Source organism: Hippopotamus amphibius, chromosome 2 (genome assembly GCF_030028045.1).
Source record: "Hippopotamus amphibius kiboko isolate mHipAmp2 chromosome 2, mHipAmp2.hap2, whole genome shotgun sequence".
Taxonomy (NCBI): domain Eukaryota; kingdom Metazoa; phylum Chordata; class Mammalia; order Artiodactyla; family Hippopotamidae; genus Hippopotamus; species Hippopotamus amphibius.
Genome location: NC_080187.1, coordinates 62,554,653 through 62,573,837, shown reverse-complemented (window position 1 = coordinate 62,573,837; position 19,185 = coordinate 62,554,653). Strand labels below are relative to the sequence as shown.

The following is a 19,185-nucleotide window of genomic DNA, read 5'->3' as shown; positions in this document are numbered from 1 at the left end:
TAGGTTTTGATAAGGAGCTGGATATCCATGTAAAGTGTGTTATTCTGACACAGCAGACAAAGGCTAAACAGTGAGAAGATGCTCACTATCCCAGAGTCACCTCAGAAAGATAGTATAGGGAGGAAGAAAAGTATTGCCAGTTCTGGCCCCGGGGCAGCCTCTTTGATTCAGTCAGATGCTCTCTGAACCTCCTTCTCTTTGAACCTCTGGGGTCTTTCAGCAAAGGTTGGAAACCTTCATTTCCTGCCATTTCCTCCGATCCACAGCAATCTTTGTGTTCTTAAGTATAAAAAGAAAAATTCTCTATAGATGTTTCTTGCAAAACTAAAAATAGAGTTACCATATGACCCAGCAGTCCTACTACTGGGCATATACCCAGAGAACACCATAATTCAAAAAGACACATGCACCGCAATGTTCATTGCAACACTATTTACAATAGCCAGGACATGGAAGCAACCTAAATGCCCATCAACAGATGAATGGAAAGAAGATGTGGTACATATATACAATGGAATATTACTCAGCTGTAAAAAGGAATGAAACTGGGACATTTGTAGAGACATGGGTGGACCTAGAGACTGTCATACAGAGTGAAGTGAGTCAGAAAGAGAAAAACAAATATCATATATTAACACATATATGCAGAATATAGAAAAATGGTACAAATCAACCAGTTTGCAAGGCAGAAATAGATACACAGATGTAGAGAACAAACATATGGACACCAAGTGGGGAAAGCAGGGAGGGTTGGGGGGAAATGGATTGGGAGATTGGGATTGCCATATATACATTACTAATGAGAAAAAAATACAAAATTGTACACTCTAAATATATGCAGTTTCTTGTCTGTTAAAAAATAATAATAATAATGAAGGCAAGCTGTTCCACCTTCAAAAAAAGAAAAAGAAAAATTCTCCAGTCCATTCACTGTTCAATTCTACCAGGGCATGTGTCCTCTGGGGCCCAGAGAAAATTAACCCTCGGCACCAAGGCCCCCACACGTACCCACCACAGTGAGCAGCACGTTGTCCAAGAGCAGAGCCACAAACACCACCAGCAGCACCAGCTTCCGGGACTCCCTCCCCTGCTTCAGCAACCGCTGAGGAGCGTCCCAAGCTGCCCTGAGCATGGTGAGGGCTGGGCTGGGGCCGGCTTCTCTGCTGGGCCCTTACGGATGACTGCAGTTACAGGCTTTACAGGAGAGCAGGGAAATTCTGCCCAGACAAGTGAAACTCACTATTAAAATGAGAAGTACAAAGAGTTGCAAGTGATAGGATGGTATTTTTGTCTATTTTGTTTTTTTTATATTTTATTAAAGTATAGTTGATTTACAGTGTTCTGTTAATTTCTGCTGTACGGCAAAGTGATTCAGTTATACAGATATATATTCTTTTTCATACTCTTTTCCATTATGGTTTATCACAGGATATTGAATATAGTTCCCTGTGCTATACAGTAGGGCCTTGTTGTTTATCCATCCTATGTGTACTAGTTTGCACCTGTTAATCCTGAACTCCCAATGATAGGATGGTATTTGAACCTTTTCCATGCCTGTGTCTCTGTTACTTCTTACACATCTCCATAACTCTAGCTCATTCTCAGAATGCCTTCCAAGGAAGCATTTTATTTTATTTTAATTTTTAAATTCTTTATTGGAATAAAATTGCTTTACACTCCTGTGCCAGTTTTTGAGGTACACCAAATTGAATCAACTGTATTTATACATATATCCCCATATCCCCTCCCTCGTGCTACTCCCTCTCACCCTTCTTATCCTGGCCCTCTAAGTCATCACCCATCATCGAATTTATCTCCCTATGTTATGCAGCAATTTCCTACTAGCTATCTATTTTACATTTGGTAGCAAGGAAGCATTTTATATCTGGAATTCTACCTCATACATTAAGCAGGCTCTATAGAGATCACCTAGCTCTATATTTCTCAAACATCAGACATTTGCCCATCACCTCGGTAGTTTATGTCATATCTGAGGACTATTTGTATTGTTATTTACTTAATATTTTCCTCTAAATCCACTCTTTTTAAAAATTGAAACACTATTGTTTAAAAATGTAACTTTATGTGCCATGCCAAAAAAAAATTATGTCTATGTACCACGCTAAAATATCTCATGTGCCACAAGTGCTACTTGTGCTGCCCACTAAGAAACACTGACCTAGACCAACCCTTTTATCTCACAGATGAGAAATCTGAGATTCAAGAAGCTAAGAGATGTGTTGCAGGTCACACAATTCGTGTCAAACCAGAAAAAAAATCCCAAGTTTTTTTTAACTTGCAGAAATGTACCCCCCCACCCCCCGGCCCCGCATCTTCCTTTGCTCTATGTTACTAGAAACATGCCTATTCTTTTGTTTAACCTATAAACCCCTGCTCAGAAAACTGTGCTACTCTGTGTAAGTAAAATACTAACTTCGATGATTTATTTTCTACGGATTTCATGTCATTAGTCAGCCTTAAGTCACAGTATTTTGTTAAACTTCAGGAAAGAATTTCATTTTCCTTTCTGTTGTTTCTGTTGTAGTATTAACAATTCCAATCTTATAAATTTTAAAATAGATTACTGTCATGAAATATCAGGCTCTAAAAATTGTATACCCTTTGATTTGGAACCTATCTTAAGGAAAAAATCAGAAATGCAGCCAAAGATTTATGTGTAAAATTAATAATTGTTAAAGTATTTATGTTAGTGAAAAAATGATACATTTTAATGATAGAATATAAGTGGCTCTTAAAAACAATGTTTTCAAATAATTCTGATGACAGAAAATACTCAGTATATTAAGGAAAAAGAAGGATATTAGACTGTATTTACAGCTTGACCTCAATTATATAAAAAATAAATATATGTGCACCATTTTAAAAGACTAGAAAGATACACCCACAAGTGTCAGTCATTATAATTAATGACAGATTATCTTCTTTTTCCTTTTCTGTAATGTTGAGGTATTCTGTAATTATTCTATAATTAACTATTTTTATAATACAAGAAGTAAAAAATTTTAAATGATTATCACTGGGGTTCAACAGTCAGCCTCACATGTTGGAAGTATCCCAGCACTGAGCTACTCTGTTCCAAGGCAAGGGCTGGGAGAAGAACATAGTCCATGCTAAAGTTCCAAGTGACCAAAGTGTGCCCACAGAACCCAATTTCCAGATCAGTTTTAACCAGAAAATGCATGCAAACCATTTAAGACCGTTCATTTCTTTGTATATAAGGAAAAGCCATATCTAAATACATATAGGATATGGAAGACTTCGGATATACAAGAAATGCATACATGAGAAACTAAGAAGAGACTAAAAGAAAAGCAATGGAAAACTAAAAGATGTAAAATGGAATAAAATAAGTTCTCTGAGGACAGACCAAAAATATTCAAGCAAACCAAACCAAACCAAAACAACAAACAAACAAAACCAGGAATTTGTCAACGAATCAGTAGTAAACTTTAAAGTCAGAATTTTCTGCTGAGAGACGCAAATTACAAGGAAGGATTAAATGTGTCCAGAGAGAGAAACATCTTACCTTAGAGCTCACCTTGTGTGAGGTACTCTGAGCTATTGGCAGCTGTTCGCAGTTCAGCAGGGACTCTTCTCTGAAAGTGGATGTGCTGATGGATTTATTGCCACCTGTTATCTGAGGATGCCATGTGTGCCCTTTGTCCACAAAGATTTAATTGGAAACTTAGCTCCCTGCGTCACAGGCAGGAAAGCAGCACTGAAGAGGATAAAGAGAGGGGAGAAATTATCCTAACAAAGATGCACTGGGCTACGCTGTTTTTCGTCTGTGCTTATCTATCATCAAACACATTAACTTTTGTGTGGGTCTGAATATAAATTGGAAGACACAACGGAACCAGGGTACAGTTCCTCTCCCTTGTTACTCAGTCAAAGAGGCTCCATGTACCCAATCGCTTTCTGGAAAGAAATAAATCTTAGAACACCCGAAGGACCAAAAACAAAACAAACAAACAAAAACTATGCATACTGTTCTCAAGTATAAAAACCCAACACCTCTGGCCTCTGTGGAGGTATAGATTGTGCACTTCCATCTTTATATCCCAATACTAGCTCAATACCTGGCACGTGGAAGCCTCCAGGAAATATTTCTTGTATGAATGACTGGATGGATGCCTACAGGAGAGAACATGGCTCATTGTGGAATCTTGGAGTGGCCCTATAGAGCTATGCTTTTATGACATTAAGAGTCATCAGTGGGGCAAAGAACATAAATAAATTACAAAAGAGCAAATACAACAAATGAGCAGAATAGCAGTGGAGATTTCTTAATTGTGGAATTTGTAGCCCCTCCTAATTGTCTTAATGAACTTGGGAACTTTCAATTTAGGGCAAAAAAAAAAAAAAAAAAAAAAAAAAAGGAAAGAGATTTAACGGAGACCTGGAAAGATAAATAGGGAGAAAACAATAGAAATAGGAGGAGGTGTCTGCTATTGCTGATGTAGCAAATAACCACAAACTTAATGGCTTATAAGAACACAAGCCTATTATCTTAGAGTTCTGGATTCCAAAATAGGTCTTATTGGGCCAAAACTCAAGGATTTGGCAGAATTGCAATTCTTCTGGAGACTCTAGGAAAGAATCTGTTACCTTGCCTTTTCCAACCTCCAGAGGCCACCTGCATCTCTTGACCCCTTCCACCTTCAAAGTCAGCAGCACAGCATTAACTCTCTCTGTCTCTGTCTCTCTCTTCCTTTTAACTCTCCATCTCTCTCCCTCTTAGCCTCTTATCTCCCTTCTTCACTTAAAAGAACTTGCAACCAAAGGTGGGGTCCGGCTGCTCACTGCTCACAAGCCAATACAGAGGCCAGGTTGGTGGAAAGAAAAGTTTGCTTTATTTTGGATGCTGGCAATTGGCGGGGGAGGGCGGACGCCTGTCCAAAGGCCAACTTCCCCACCCCCTGACAATCAGGGGGCAAGAGCTTTTATAGACAGAAGGAGGGGGCAACATGCAGAAACAATACAGTCAGCTCTGACAGTCATCTTGAAATTGGTCATCGGTGATCTGACCAGTGTCATCTTGATTGTTTTAGGTACAGTTAATCTTCAGTTCCAGGGTCAGTTTGTTTCCATTTCCTTGAGGTCAGTTCTCAGAATTGTGGCAGGTTATGTCATGGCTACAGCCTGGTCATCATGTAGTTAACTTTTCCACCTGGTGGGGGTTTCAGCATCTGTAAGACAGCTCACAGGATATGGTTCAGAATATTATCTACAGCCCTTGAGAAGGAACTAAAGGCCCTTGACTAGGCTTAATGACTATATTATTATTTGGTCTCCTTTGATTGTTTTCCTTTGTTTCTGCATTTTCTCCCTTCTCTGATTAAACTTACTCTTTGGCTAAAGTTTTTCCATAGTTAAAAGGCAGGCTGAGGACACAGGTGTGGGGCAAGGACCATTAGGTCCTGCTCCGTTTCAAACTCACATGATGACATTGGCCCATTGTCAGATAATCCAAGATAATCTCCCCATCTCAAGATCCTGAATTTAATCACATCCACAAAGGCCCTTTACCATGAAAGGTAACATACTCACAGGTTCCAAGAGTACGGTGTGGACATCCGGAGCGGGGGAGGGAGGGGCATTATTCTGCCCACTGGAGGGGGCATGGCATACCGGCTCCCTTACACTCCCCATTGCCTAAGCCTCTCTGAAAAGAGGGCATTAGGGCCAAAATATAGAGAAGCATATTAATAATAAAGACATTTACAAGATTCTGGGCATAAAGCAACGTTATGCTTGAGCCTGGATGACATGTCCACCATGATGCCCTCCACCCTAAGTATAGCTTTGGTACTCTGAGGTCTCAGGGCAGCCACCAGCAAAGCAAAGCTGTATGTAGAGAGCATTAGCAGCAAAGAACTTGTGTAGAGCACCTCCACAGGGAAGAATAAACTGTTTTGAGAGACCACCAAACTGCAGATGCCCCATGTAGTTGGAAAACTATGGTTTAGAGGAGCTGAGGGCCTGAGGGAGCAGGTACCGGCTAAGAATCATCATACTTTGGGCATTAATGGAAACAACAGCACCCACAATAACAACTGTCATTTCTTGAGCCCCACTACACATGGCATGTTTCTACTCTATACATATATTATACATTATATATATAACCATGGTTACATATATAATGTATATATGTAATCATGCTATACTCATAGGCTAGCCAAGTTTGGAGTGTTCTCATAAACGCCCATCACTGTCAATAATCAGAGTGTTGTGTATCAGACAGAAATGAACTCTTGGGATTTCCCTGGTGGTTCAGGGACTGAGACGCCACGCTCCCAATGCAGGGGGCTTGGGTTTGATCCCTGGCCAGGGAAATACATCCTGCATGCCACAACTAAGAAGTCCGCATGTCGCAACTAAAGATCCCACATGCCGCCATGAAGACCCCGTGTGCTGCAGCTAAGACCCGGTGCAACCAAATAAATAAATAAATAAGAAAGAAAGAATAAAAAGAAGTGAGCTTTCTTCCTCTTGTTTAATTTTCTAATGTAATAAATAAATAAATAAATAAATAAATAAATAAATAAATAAATAAATAGGGACTTCCCTGGCAGTGCAGTGGTTAAGACTCCATGCTTCCACTGGGGGTTGGGGGGGTTGGGTAGGTTCAACCCCTGATTGGGGAACTAAGATCCTGCATGCTGTGCAGTGTATCCAAAAAAAATAAAAAATAAAAAATAAAGCTGGTGTGAATATGGAGAAATGTAAATTCACATATACTATTAGTGTGCAAATACATACAATTCTTTTTTTTTTTAAATAAACTTTATTTATTGGTTGCATTGGGTCTTCGTGGCTGTGTGGGCTTTCTCTAGTTGCGGAGAGCAGGGGCTACTCTTCCTTGCGGTGCGTGGGCTTCGGATTGTGGTGGGTTTTTTTTTTTTTCCTTGTGGTGGAGCATGGGCTCTAGGCACGAGGGCTTCAGTAGTTGAGGCACTTGAGCTCAGCAGTTGTGGCTCATGGGCCCTACAGCAAAGGCTCAGTAACTGTGGCGCACATGCTTTGTTGCTCCGTGGCATGTGGGATCTTCCTGGAGCAGGGATTGAACCCGTGTCCCCAGCATTGGCAGGCTGATTCTCAGCCATTGTGCCACCAGGGAAGCTCAATACAATTTTTTTAGAAAGCAATTTGGCTTTCTATCTCTCGCCTTTCTTTTTTTCTTCCCTTTGGAAGAGGTATTTTTTTTTTTTATTAAAGTGTTAAAGTGTACAGCAAAATGATTCATATATATATGTATATATATGTGTGTATATAAATATACATACAATTTTTCAGATTCTTTTTCATTATAGGTTATTACAAAACAACTGTGCTATACAGGTCCTTGTTTTTTACCTATTTTATATAAAGTAGTGTGTATATGTTAATCCCAAATGCCAGGCGTGCACCGAGTGTCGCGGGAGCAGCACCTTGGTCCCCTGCTCCCGCGACATGGCCTTCAACTTTGAGGCTCCCTCGGGCACCTCGGGTACCGCTGCAGCCACCACGGCCCCCGCGGGTGGGTTTAGTGGATTTGGGACAACGTCTACAACGGCAGGTTCTGCATTCAGCTTTTCTGCTCCAACTAACACAGACACTACTGGATTCTTTGGTAGTACTCAAAACAAAGGTTTTGGATTTGGTACTGGTTTTGGTACGACAGCTGGAACTAGTACTGGTTTAGGTACTGGTTTGGGAACTGGACTTGGATTTGGAGGATTTAATACACAGCAGCAGCAGCAGCAGCAGCAACAGACTACATTAGGTAGTCTCTTCAATCAGCCTACACAAGCTCCTGCCCAGTCCAACCAACTGATAAATACTGCAAGTGCTCTTTCTGCTCCAACACTACTGGGAGATGAGAGAGATGCTATTTTGGCAAAATGGAATCAACTACAGGCCTTTTGGGGAACAGGAAAAGGATGTTTCAACAGTAACATTCCACCAGTGGAATTCACACAAGAAAATCCTTTTTGCCGATTTAAGGCAGTAGGTTATAGTTGTATGCCCAATAATAAAGATGAAGATGGGCTAGTGGTTTTAGTTTTCAACAAAAAAGAAACAGATATTCGAAGCCAGCAACAGCAGTTGGTAGAATCATTGCATAACGTTTTGGGAGGAAGCCAGACCCTTACTGTAAATGTAGAGGGTATTAAAACATTGCCAGATGATCAGACAGAAGTCGTCATTTATGTTGTTGAGCGTTCTCCAAATGGTACTTCAAGAAGAGTTCCAGCTACAACACTATATGCCCATTTTGAACAAACCAATATAAAAACACAATTGCAGCAACTTGGTGTAACCCTTTCTATGACTAGAACAGAACTTTCTCCTGCACAGATCAAACAGCTTTTACAGAATCCTCCTGCTGGTGTTGATCCAATTATCTGGGAACAAGCCAAGGTGGATAACCCTGATTCTGAAAAGTTAATTCCTGTACCAATGGTGGGTTTCAAAGAACTTCTTCGAAGACTGAAGGTTCAAGATCAGATGACTAAACAGCATCAGACCAGATTAGATATCATTTCTGAAGATATTGGTGAATTACAAAAGAATCAAACTACAACTATGGCCAAAATTGCACAATACAAGAGGAAGCTCATGGACCTTTCCCATAGAACTTTACAGGTCCTAATTAAACGGGAAATTCAGAGGAAGAGTGGGTATGCCATCCAAGCTGATGAAGAGCAGTTGTGAGTTCAGCTAGATACAATTCAGTGTGAACTAAATGCCCCTACTCAGTTTAAGGGCCGACTAAATGAACTGATGTCCCAAATCAGGATGCAGAATCATTTTGGAGCAGTCAAATCTGAAGAAAGATACTACATAGATGCAGATCTGTTACGAGAAATCAAGCAGCATTTGAAACAACAACAGGAAGGCCTTAGCCACTTGATTAGCATCATAAAAGATGACTTAGAAGATATAAAGTTGGTAGAACATGGATTGAATGAAACCATCCACATCAGAGGTGGTGTCTTCAGTTGACAGTTCACAAACTTGAAAGCTTTGTGAAATATATTTTCTTGTTACATCAGGCCTTCCTAAGAAGGAAACTGACCACATGGAGGGGGCAAGAAGGGAAACAGTCCTCTCTCCTGACTTGGTTTTTGAGAAGGTTACTGACAAATTATTATTCATCAAATCTGAAATAATTGTCACTTCACTGCTCTTCAGATAGCCTTTGAAAGATTTGCATCTAAAAGCTGTAATTACTTTAAAACAGTACATAATTACCAAAAATATTTACTATTGTACACTTTTACAACAGCATTCTTAAAAATAATCAGTGTTTAATGATTACTCTCCATTGAGCCTGTACTCTGTTTTCCATAGCAAGTGAATATGAAATGTCTACTTTGCACATAACAAAATAAACTATAATTACTTGGCTGTCAGAGATTTGTACTTCAGAATGTAAATGTATGTCAGTTTTTATATTTGTGAATTCATCTGTGGGAGGAGTAAAGAAAATCCAAGAGTATTTAATGATCGTGGTTTTCTTTTCATTCTATAAAGATATGAAAATATATTTTTATATTATTTTACTTATTTGGAATTTACAGAACCCACCTAAGCAATTAGGATATAACAAAAACCATTTTATCATTTTTGCAACTTTTTTGTTTTTTAAACCTATTTCTAAAAAAGATGAAAACTTATAAATTCTTGATTATAGTTACTTTTTATATAAAAAAAAAATCCCAAATGCCTAATTTATCTCCTCCCTATCTCTTATCTTTCAAGTTATAAAATATCCATTTCTTTTAAACCTAGTAACTTCATGTTGTAGGAATCTACGAATATAAGCTAAAATATAGGCGGAACATTATAGGTACAAAATTTTTATCAGCAGTGAAGGAAAAACTGGAAACTCTCAAATGTCCAACTGTAGAAAAAGATTTAAGCATATGGGTTTCAAGGACTGCCATGTTGCTGTTAAAACAGAGAAGAAAAGATTATGATGTAGGCTATATATCAACCTGGAAAAAATTATATATGTTTCTACCTGGATATTACAATGAGAAGTAAAAAGGTAGGTATAAAACTTCATGTAAATTCATAGCAACATTGTGCACGATTGGCAAAAGGTGGAAGCAACCCAAATGTTCACTGATGGACGAATGGATGAACAAAGTGTGATATTTGCATACAGTAGAATATTATTCAGCCTTAAAAAGGAAGGAAATTCTGACACATGCTACATGGATAAACCCTGAGGATATTATGCTAAGTTTAATAAGCCAGTCACAAGAAGACAAATATTGTTTGATTTCACTTATTGAGCTAACTAAGAGCAGTCAAATTCATAGAATCAGAAAGTAGAAAGGTGGTTTCCAGGGTCTGGAGGGAAGAGGAAGTGAGTTTTGGTTTTGCAAGCTGAAAAACTTCCAGACATTGGTCAGTTGCACAACAGCGTGAATATACTTAATGCAACTGAACTGTCAGTTTAAAACGGCTAGGATAATAAATTTTGTGTTATGTATGATTAATTTTTTAAACTTTATGTGCATTGCAATTATATATCTATAAAAATTCCATATACATGAGATAAATACACCTAAGTTATATTAGTGGTTATGCTAAAAGGCAAAAAGTATAGGAGATTTTTTATTTATTATCCAAGTCATAGTGGAAAAGTTAAAAATAAAAAATCACCAGTAAAAGTAAGAGCTCTGTTTGTGTATAATTAGACTGACAGATTCTGAGTCGCCAGGACTAATGATTTCTAGCCAGAGCAGCCTGTTGAGAACCATCTAGAACTGAAATGGAACTCAGAGGCTCTTTCACAGTGGTTCTGTCATCACTCCAGTTAAAGTGGCTGGAACACAGCATCCTCAGACAGAAAGCTTTTTTCTGCAGACCAAATAGCACGTATAACTTAATTATACTTACATTTGGCTGCAGCAGATGTGGCCTGCCAGAGTAGTTGGTCCTGTGACTCGGACATGGAGAGTGCTTTTGTTTCTCATTGCTTCCTCTTTCTCTTGCAGTTCAAATATTTAACAATCAGTTCATACTTCCTCTTATGCAAGCATATGTCAGTGCTCCAGCCTCAGACTGGAGAGGTTTGGTTCCTGTCACAGGCTTCTAAAAAGGCCAGGGGATTGTTACTTTATGGTTATGATCTACATGGCACTGTGGGCCCTGAAAGAGGGATCTATGTCCAAAAACCTGGGAATTGCTGTGTCCCATAAATCAAGGAAGGAGCTTGTTTCAGATAAAGGGAAACAAGGTGCTTTAAAGACCAAATTCAAAATGACCTGGAACCTCACTGATAGAGAACTGGTGGCAAACTCAGCAATAAATAAGTAGACTGGAGACAGGGAAATTCAGGCACCTCCCCACCAGCCAACCAGCATCCATTCACCCTCAGGGCTCTTGAGGAGATATAGCCTTGCTTACGGAGGCGGCTGACTCAGTAACATTTAAAGCCAAAGAAGATACAGAATCTGCCCCCTGAGAAACCAGCTTCCTTATCCCTAGAGTCAGCTCCCTTTAAACTCAGCCTGGATTTCTTTTGGCCAGGGCCACCAAGGGGAGCCTGCAGCTGTCCTATTACAATGTGGAACTTGGTAGGAGGATACCCTGGTAGGAGTCTTCTGGCTGTTGCTTCTCATCTGTTACCCCAGTCTTTTTCTTTGACTCTTCAGTACAGACCTAAGCCTCATGTCCACATACCTGGTTATCTGGAAATCTCTACCTGCTATCAACACTCTTTTATCTTTTCTTCCCTGGTGAGGGCCCTCCTTTCTAATTCTTTACTGCCTCTCATTATGTCATTTCAAAATACTCCCTCAACTGTAAAGTTTCAGCCTGGCCATGTTCCCCTGATCATCAGAGGGTACCATCTCTGCCTAGTTTGACTCAAGCCTGCTTTGCTCAGGACACACAGCCCCAGCTATTATTACCAGTCAGCGCCTCCACCTCCTTTCCTTTAGTGCCCATTGCATCTATGCAGGAATTGGTTAAGAACAAAACTGGCCAATATAGGGGTGGGGGGAAAAAAGGATTATTATGGGATCATAATCATCTGTGTTCAATTTCTGAAACTTGTAAAGGACTATAGAATTTAAAGAATCTTTCATTCAATAAATAAAAATAGGGACTTCCCTGGTGGTCCAGGGGTTAAGACTCCGAGCTCCCAATGCAGGGGGCCTGGGTTCGATCCCTGGTTAGGAAACCACATCCCACGCGCCGCAACTAAAGATCCTACATGCAGCAATGAAGACCCAGCACCGCCAAATAAATAATTAAATAAATTAAAAAATTAAATTAATTAAATGTTAAACAAACAAACAAAATACTCCAAACAAAACAAAATAAACAAAAAGAACAAGACTGGCCAAAAGCCAGATGTAGAGATATAATATTTTATGACACTTGTGACATTTTTCCTTGAATTAGAGTTATCTGCTTCTAGACTGTAAGCTACTTAAGGGCAGGTTTTTATCTTAGCCATCTTTGTATTCCACACAGCACCTGGCATCTTGCCCAGTAGAGATGCTCTGTAACTATTTGTTACTGTTATCTATGATGATAATACATTCTCACCTCTCTAAGCATAAGTAAGACCGGCTGTGGTTGGAAGCCAGGAAGGAGATGTACTTTCCCAGAGCCTCACTGCTTACGAATGGGAATAAGGAAATTCAACCTTCCATTTGGAATTCAGCTCCCAAACTTACCCATCCTTGACTATGTGAGCAGAATTCCACAAGCAGGACTGAGGGTTTTAAAGTCTACCACTAATCCTTAGAATCTTAGCCTCAGTCATGGCTTCTTATTAACTTTAATTCATAAGACCAGAGTTGGAAAATCTACCATCCCACAAACCATTTATCAGAGAGCCTGTGGACGTGTCCATGACTTAAGTGAGATATGAAAGGCCAGTGGTAACTTCTCACAGGAACAAAGGCCATGTTTTCTATAAATATCCTTCTATAAATACCAGGAAGCAGAGAAGAAGCACCTGAATTAGCAGGGTTTGGGTCCTGGTTCTGCCATTTACTAGCTGTGAGACTTTGGAGAAACTAGCCAATTTTTCTGTGCCTCAACTTATAGACTTTTTGCTAACTTTGCTAATGCACAATGCTTTGCTAATTTATAGAGTTCCTAGGAAGATTTAGTGAGTAAATTAACAACAAGCACTTAGAAGAAAGCCTGTCACATCATAGGTGCATAATATTAGATCCTATGCACTTATCAGAAAAACAGTAACACATTGATTCTGCTCTGGTTGAATTCCTCTGTTTGTGGGGGGAGCTTCCAAACACTAAGTTCCCTAAAATAAATTCCTCTTCGAAATGTACTATCCACCATGAACTGCTTCAGAGCTATTATCTAACCACGAGAATTTGTATGTCTTACTCCAGATTCACATGGGACGTGCACTATTGCTCCTCCAATCCAAATTTGCCCCAAATTCTGCCTTCCTGTGGAGACTAATCTGACCTTGGTAAATCCTAGCTGACCTTTCTCTTACCAGTTAGGCAATCTAGCATGTCATCCCATGCTGTTTTACATGTTCTCTCTGTCAAATCATGTGTGTTAATCTTGACTCTGCAATTTAGCTCCTTAGTAATATATTTTACAGTAATGCCACCCTCGCTTTAAAGATGTGACACAGGCGCAGAGACACTGTCTGCCTGAGGACACAGAGCTCGGCCCAATGTACTTACTACTTGAGATCAAGAACATGTCCTCTGGTTCTTCTGAGGTTTTCCAGTGCCTAGCACGATGCTGAGAGCATTATCAGTGCTCATTCAACTTGCATTTCTTGATAAAAAATGTCATTTAAGCTTTACTGCACCTTCCCAATGAGTACATCATAAATAAGCCAGGAAATAAGGCCTTTGTCTAGCAACAGACAGGCTGACGTTGAGACAGTACAGGCACATTACCATGACAACTGATGGAAAAGTGGAAATGATCCAAATTAGAATAAATCCCCAGAATTTTTCCTGAGAATCGTAGGTCTAGCTTGTCCCCAGGTCATCTTTGCAAGTTAAGAAGGGGCTTCCGACAGATACCAGATCAAAGCCTGGGTCTTGGGTTCTCATTTCAAATCATCAGAAGGCTCCACCTGTCTTCGAAATAATTTGGTCTTCCAAAGTTCCCCTACATGGGGATAGAACAGCTCATCTCTAACTAGCCTGCATCAGAGGGACTCTTCCAGACTCATCCCAATGTGTACACAGGCGACAGAGCCAGAACTGTGCAGCTTTGGAGGCTATGGAGCAAAAAAACACTGTCTAAAGTCTAGGAAGGTTAGATTGTCTTCCTAGCCCTGCTAATACCTTGTCTCTGGAACTTGGGAAATCACTTTACTTTCCTGAGCTCAGTCTCCTCGTTTGTAAATTGGAGAGTTAGACCTAGTTGATCCCCAAGGTCTATTCTAGGTCTAACAATCATAACCTATCATAAACTAGTCTTAGAGGTAAAACAATGAGTTCTCATCAAATACTGATGCTGTGAGGACTTCCCTCTTGGTCCAGTGGCTAAGAGTCCACACTTCCAATGCAGCGGGCCAGAGTTCGATCCCTGGGTAGGGAGCTAGATCCCACATGCTGCAACTAAGAGTGCACATGGAGCAACTAAGAGTTCACATGCCGCAACAACAACAAAAAACAAAAGATCCCAAATGCCATAATGAAGATCCCGCATGCCATGACTAAGACTCGGCACAGCCAAATGAATAAATAAATAAATAATTTTAAAAAATATATTGACACTGTGTCATCCTTCACTACTTTCTTTGCCCCAAATTCCTTTCAGGTCTCTACAATACAGAACTTTTCATTTGCCTGATCACTCACCTATTTTACCACTAGTCGAAACTGCTGCCTGTTAAAACGAAAACTGTAACACTTTAAACAGAAAGACCTTAATATTCCTACTTTTATTTCTGATATAAAAGAGTAATGTAGGATCATATCAATAAAATGACAAATATAAAGAGTGCAAAAATCCCATAATTCAGAGATAGTCACTGTTGACATCTATATATCTACTTCCAATATTTTCTCTAAGGGTATACGCACACCTATAGATAATAGAGATTATACTGTGTATGACATTTCCTATAGAATTTCTACTCAGTATTGTGTTGTGAAAATTTTCCCCATGTTTAAGATATTTTTCTATCTGTCCTAGAGTCTGAATAATATTTCATCAAATAGATGCATCATCATTTATTCAACTGATTCTTTTTTTTTTTTTTTAGAACATTTGGGATGAGAAAGGGCTGTCTTGATCTGACAACAAAAGAAAGTCTTTGACAAAGGGCACCCGGAGTTTCAAGGACACTTTTTCCCACTACCAGACAATGATACAGCCAGCATCTGGTAAGAGAACTCCCAGCCACTGGCCTCTGCTTGGGTTTATATGTTTAAATATTGCACTGTTTACCCTTAAGCAGCCATGTTCTGATCATAGGGGGCCCTCTGCTGTCCCCTTTCTTTCCATAACACATCAGCAACCCTAGTGACAATGAAAGTAACATGAAATAGAACAAGAGATCTCAGTTTCCAGGAGGTTAAAGTATAGTTTTCAGCCTATAAAGCTCACTCTGTGTCTGCTGGTCAGAATTAGAAAATACCCAACACAGAAAGAAATGTATATATTCATATTCATATGAATGATATATTATTCATATATATAGATGAATTAATTAGCTTCCTCTCCCATCTCATGCTGAAAATTTTATATTGATGATCTTAACACTGGTTTATGCCTTGTTACATGGAAATGTATAGACCTAGTGATTTGATTTGCTGTGGCTTGTCTTCATAATGTTTTCCTTGATCAGGATTTTCCAGCAAATGAAGAGAGACACACATTATATGGGGAAAATTAGGTCACTGGCATGAGCTTTTCTTCCCCTGCCCTTCTATAATTTTTTTTTCCCCTTAATCATTTGTGAAAAAGAATGTGTTTGCATTTCTGTTTGCCCTGTTGATTTCTAGAAGCCTTCTTTTAAATCCTTGAGAACTGTGACATGAAATGTTCCCAACTGACATATGGAGACTTAGAGACAAAAGGAATTGAGTATCGGCCCAGGGTCACACTGTGCTTAAGGGGACAGTCAACACTGAGACTGGGGCTGGTGACTCTGAGTCTCATGTTCCAACCACATTCCCTGCTGCTAATTCTCTGCATTCCTTGGGATAAAATAAGGATAGGATTTCAACAATAATAAGAGGACAGTAACCAGCATACAATCTGATGGGGTGAGTGTTCCTTAGGAAAAACCCTCCAAATAGAAATGGAGAACTGTTCATCCTTAGGGAAGGAGAAACCCATTTGCATTCACCTACTAGATATTTATTATGTATTATATGCAAACTACCTTGCTAAGTACTATAGCGAGGAGACACAAGATATTTATAAGACATAGTCCCTGCTTAATACAAACTAGTCAGGGAGATATGCCATTTATAAAGCTCTTAGAAAACAGCCTGTTATATAGTAATTAATATGTACATGATTGATCAAAGTATAAATAATAATGCTAGTTAAAACATACTTAGCTCTTACTATTTGCCAAACCTTTTGCAGCAATCTCTTTTAATGCTTATTACAAGTTTACGAAGAAGGTAGTATTACGATCCTCAGTTTGCAAATGAGACCTAGAGACAACAAATAAACACATAAATTTTTGTTCAAGATCATAGAACTAAGAAAACCAGGACTTCAACTAAGTTGTCTGGCTCCAGAGCCTCTTAAACATAATACTGTATTGCACCCCTCCTCCAGGTGATGCTCTCTGTGTGAGTGTATGTGACTTTGAACATTTAACATTCTAGAAAAAAAAAATAGGCACCGCCCCCCCCACTACAAAGCCCTGCCATATGAATTATTTATATCACTGCCCTCTGTCTTCTGATTTTCAGCAGTGTACAAACGTGCTGCAATTGGTCTATGTCTGTTCTAGCTCTTTTCACTCACTATTATTTTATATAAATAGTTCCATATACTTAAATTCCACTAGCTTATACATCATATGCATGCCAATAGCCATTAAATATAGAATCCTTGTCTAGTTCACTACTGCTAGATATTTAGGTTACTACTTCATTTTCACTATGGTGAATAACCATATTGCCATAACAAGCTATAAACATATTCCTTTGGTTAATAATCCCATTATTGAGGTTGAGAAAACAAATTATTGGATCGAACGCTATGAACAGTGTTGTGGTCCCCAACACATACCACGTTGTTCTCCAGAAGGACTGGACAGTTTACAAAGCCAGGAGAAATGTGTTGGTGCATCCCTTAGCCCCTAATTCTGCCAATGCTTAAAAAAGAATCACTGGGTTAGTTTTGCTCATTTAACAAACACAGTAGAACCTCATGGTGTTCCAGTTTGAATTTCTTCATTATTAGGGAAACTAAGATTGTTCCATAATTTCCTGCCTATATTTTTCTATGTGTAGGATATTTGTTTTATCCTTTGTCTTTCTTATAGATTAAGGAAATACTTTTTTAAAAATCATGAGGAACAGTATAAATATCAATGCTCTAAATAACTGAGAAATTCTCAGATTCAATTTCACTTGATTAATATTTTTTAATTACCTGAATTCTACACAGATACTATCATAAGACCCTAAGAAATTATAAAATAAAAATAACTGTAATTATCTAAAAAGTTGTAGATGGTGCCAAGTGCTACCAGATATCTGACACTACCATTTAGAAATATGATTCTATAAATGGAAATACCACTTTTCCGATTACTCAGTGATGCTCAGCTATTTTGTTTTCTTTAAGAGTTTCAGGCTCCTGTGAGAATCTGACAGAAACCTACTGGTCATTCCCATGAAAGATACCCATATGCATACATTTTGCACAACGTCTCATAGATTTCCATGGGTCCCCAGTTAATGATTCCTGTTACAGCAGTATTACCTCTATCACTTTTTTCTTCAAAATGTTTCTCCTAACTACCTTCTTCTCTACATCCCATTGCCAATCCCCTTGGTCTGCATCTGAAGTTACAGAGATGAACAGCATGAGAAAAAAATATAAATGGACACTTACCGATGATGCTGCCATCACAGCAATGAGATCTGTGATGGAGGAAAGGCCAGCGTGCTGTGGAGATGTGCTGGAGGACACCCATCACTCTAGTTTGACTCATCACTGCTCACCTCAGACAATTACAACAGCTTCCTAATTGGTCTCAATCTCTTCTTTGTCTTCTGCCCCAATTCACTTTTTCTTAGCAGAACAAGGTGTCTTTTTAAAGCCTAACCAGATCATATCATCCCCTCACAAAACTCTCTGATCAAACTAAAAATAAAATTCAAACCCCTATCCATAGCTTCCAAGGTTCTATCTGACATGGCCCAGTCCTCTCTCATGCTGTTCTCTGCTAAGCCAAATCCATCCTAGCCCCACTTTCCTTTTGCCTCAGGACTTTTGCACTTTTCTCTCTACCTGAATCGCATGTCCCCTGGAGCTTCCATGACTTACTTTCTCTCTTTGTTTAGATCTCAGATGGCTGAGAGGCACATTCTCTGACCACACTATCTAAAATCTTCTCTCCACCTTGATCATTCTTTTACTGTTCACTCTGTTTTATAATTTTTCATTACACTTGTCACTACCAGGCACTTTATTAATAAACCATTTGTTTCTGACTTATCCACTCTTATAAGCACCGCCATAAGGACAAGGACTTTGTTTAGGTTACTGGTGTATCTCTAGGACTCACAACAGTACCCAGTACACATAATAAGTTGTTTCAATATTTGTTAAATAAATTTTGAGAATAATACTTTGTTTATGCACTACAGACCATAACTGATTCCTGCTCACAGAGTAAAAAGTTAAAGAAAATGTTTTAAAAAGTTAAAATCTTGAACTACTCCTAAAATAAAAGGATAAAAGGTTTAGTGATAGCTAACAGTCTGGTATTCATATCTGAAACTTACCTACTATTGTGAAAAATTAGCATAAGAAGACCAGATCTGAAATTTTTATAAAAAAAGAAAGTTGTCATACATTGTATTTGAAAAAAAATCAGTTGCAAACATATTAAAGGATTAAAACTACATAGAAAGCTTATTAAATTAAAAGTAGAATTCACTCTCATATTCATATTCATATATATATACATATATATACTTAAAATGTATACAAATTATTCTACAC

The 19,185-nt window shown here is 38.8% G+C and overlaps 2 protein-coding genes across 4 annotated transcripts in view; one reads left to right on the top strand and one right to left on the bottom strand.

Annotated features, from left to right (window-relative positions):
• The window catches only part of SLC18A1 (solute carrier family 18 member A1), a 31,489-nt gene extending 20,056 nt beyond the window's left edge, over window positions 1-11,433 (bottom strand). For 2 of the 3 annotated variants that reach the window (XM_057724715.1, XM_057724714.1), the window contains exon 1: window positions 1,009-1,132. In XM_057724715.1, coding sequence (XP_057580698.1) covers window positions 1,009-1,132 — 124 coding nt within the window. Of the gene's footprint in view, window positions 1-1,008; window positions 1,218-3,547; window positions 3,740-10,920 lie in introns of those variants that run through there. The other variant, XM_057724713.1, reaches the window with a different exon arrangement.
• Window positions 7,449-9,254, top strand: LOC130846451 (nucleoporin p54-like). Its single transcript, XM_057724716.1, is given in 1 exon segment — window positions 7,449-9,254. A coding segment is annotated over 1 exon segment (1,536 nt). The 5' UTR covers window positions 7,449-7,476; the 3' UTR covers window positions 9,013-9,254.
• Window positions 11,434-19,185: the final 7,752 nt, after the last annotated feature.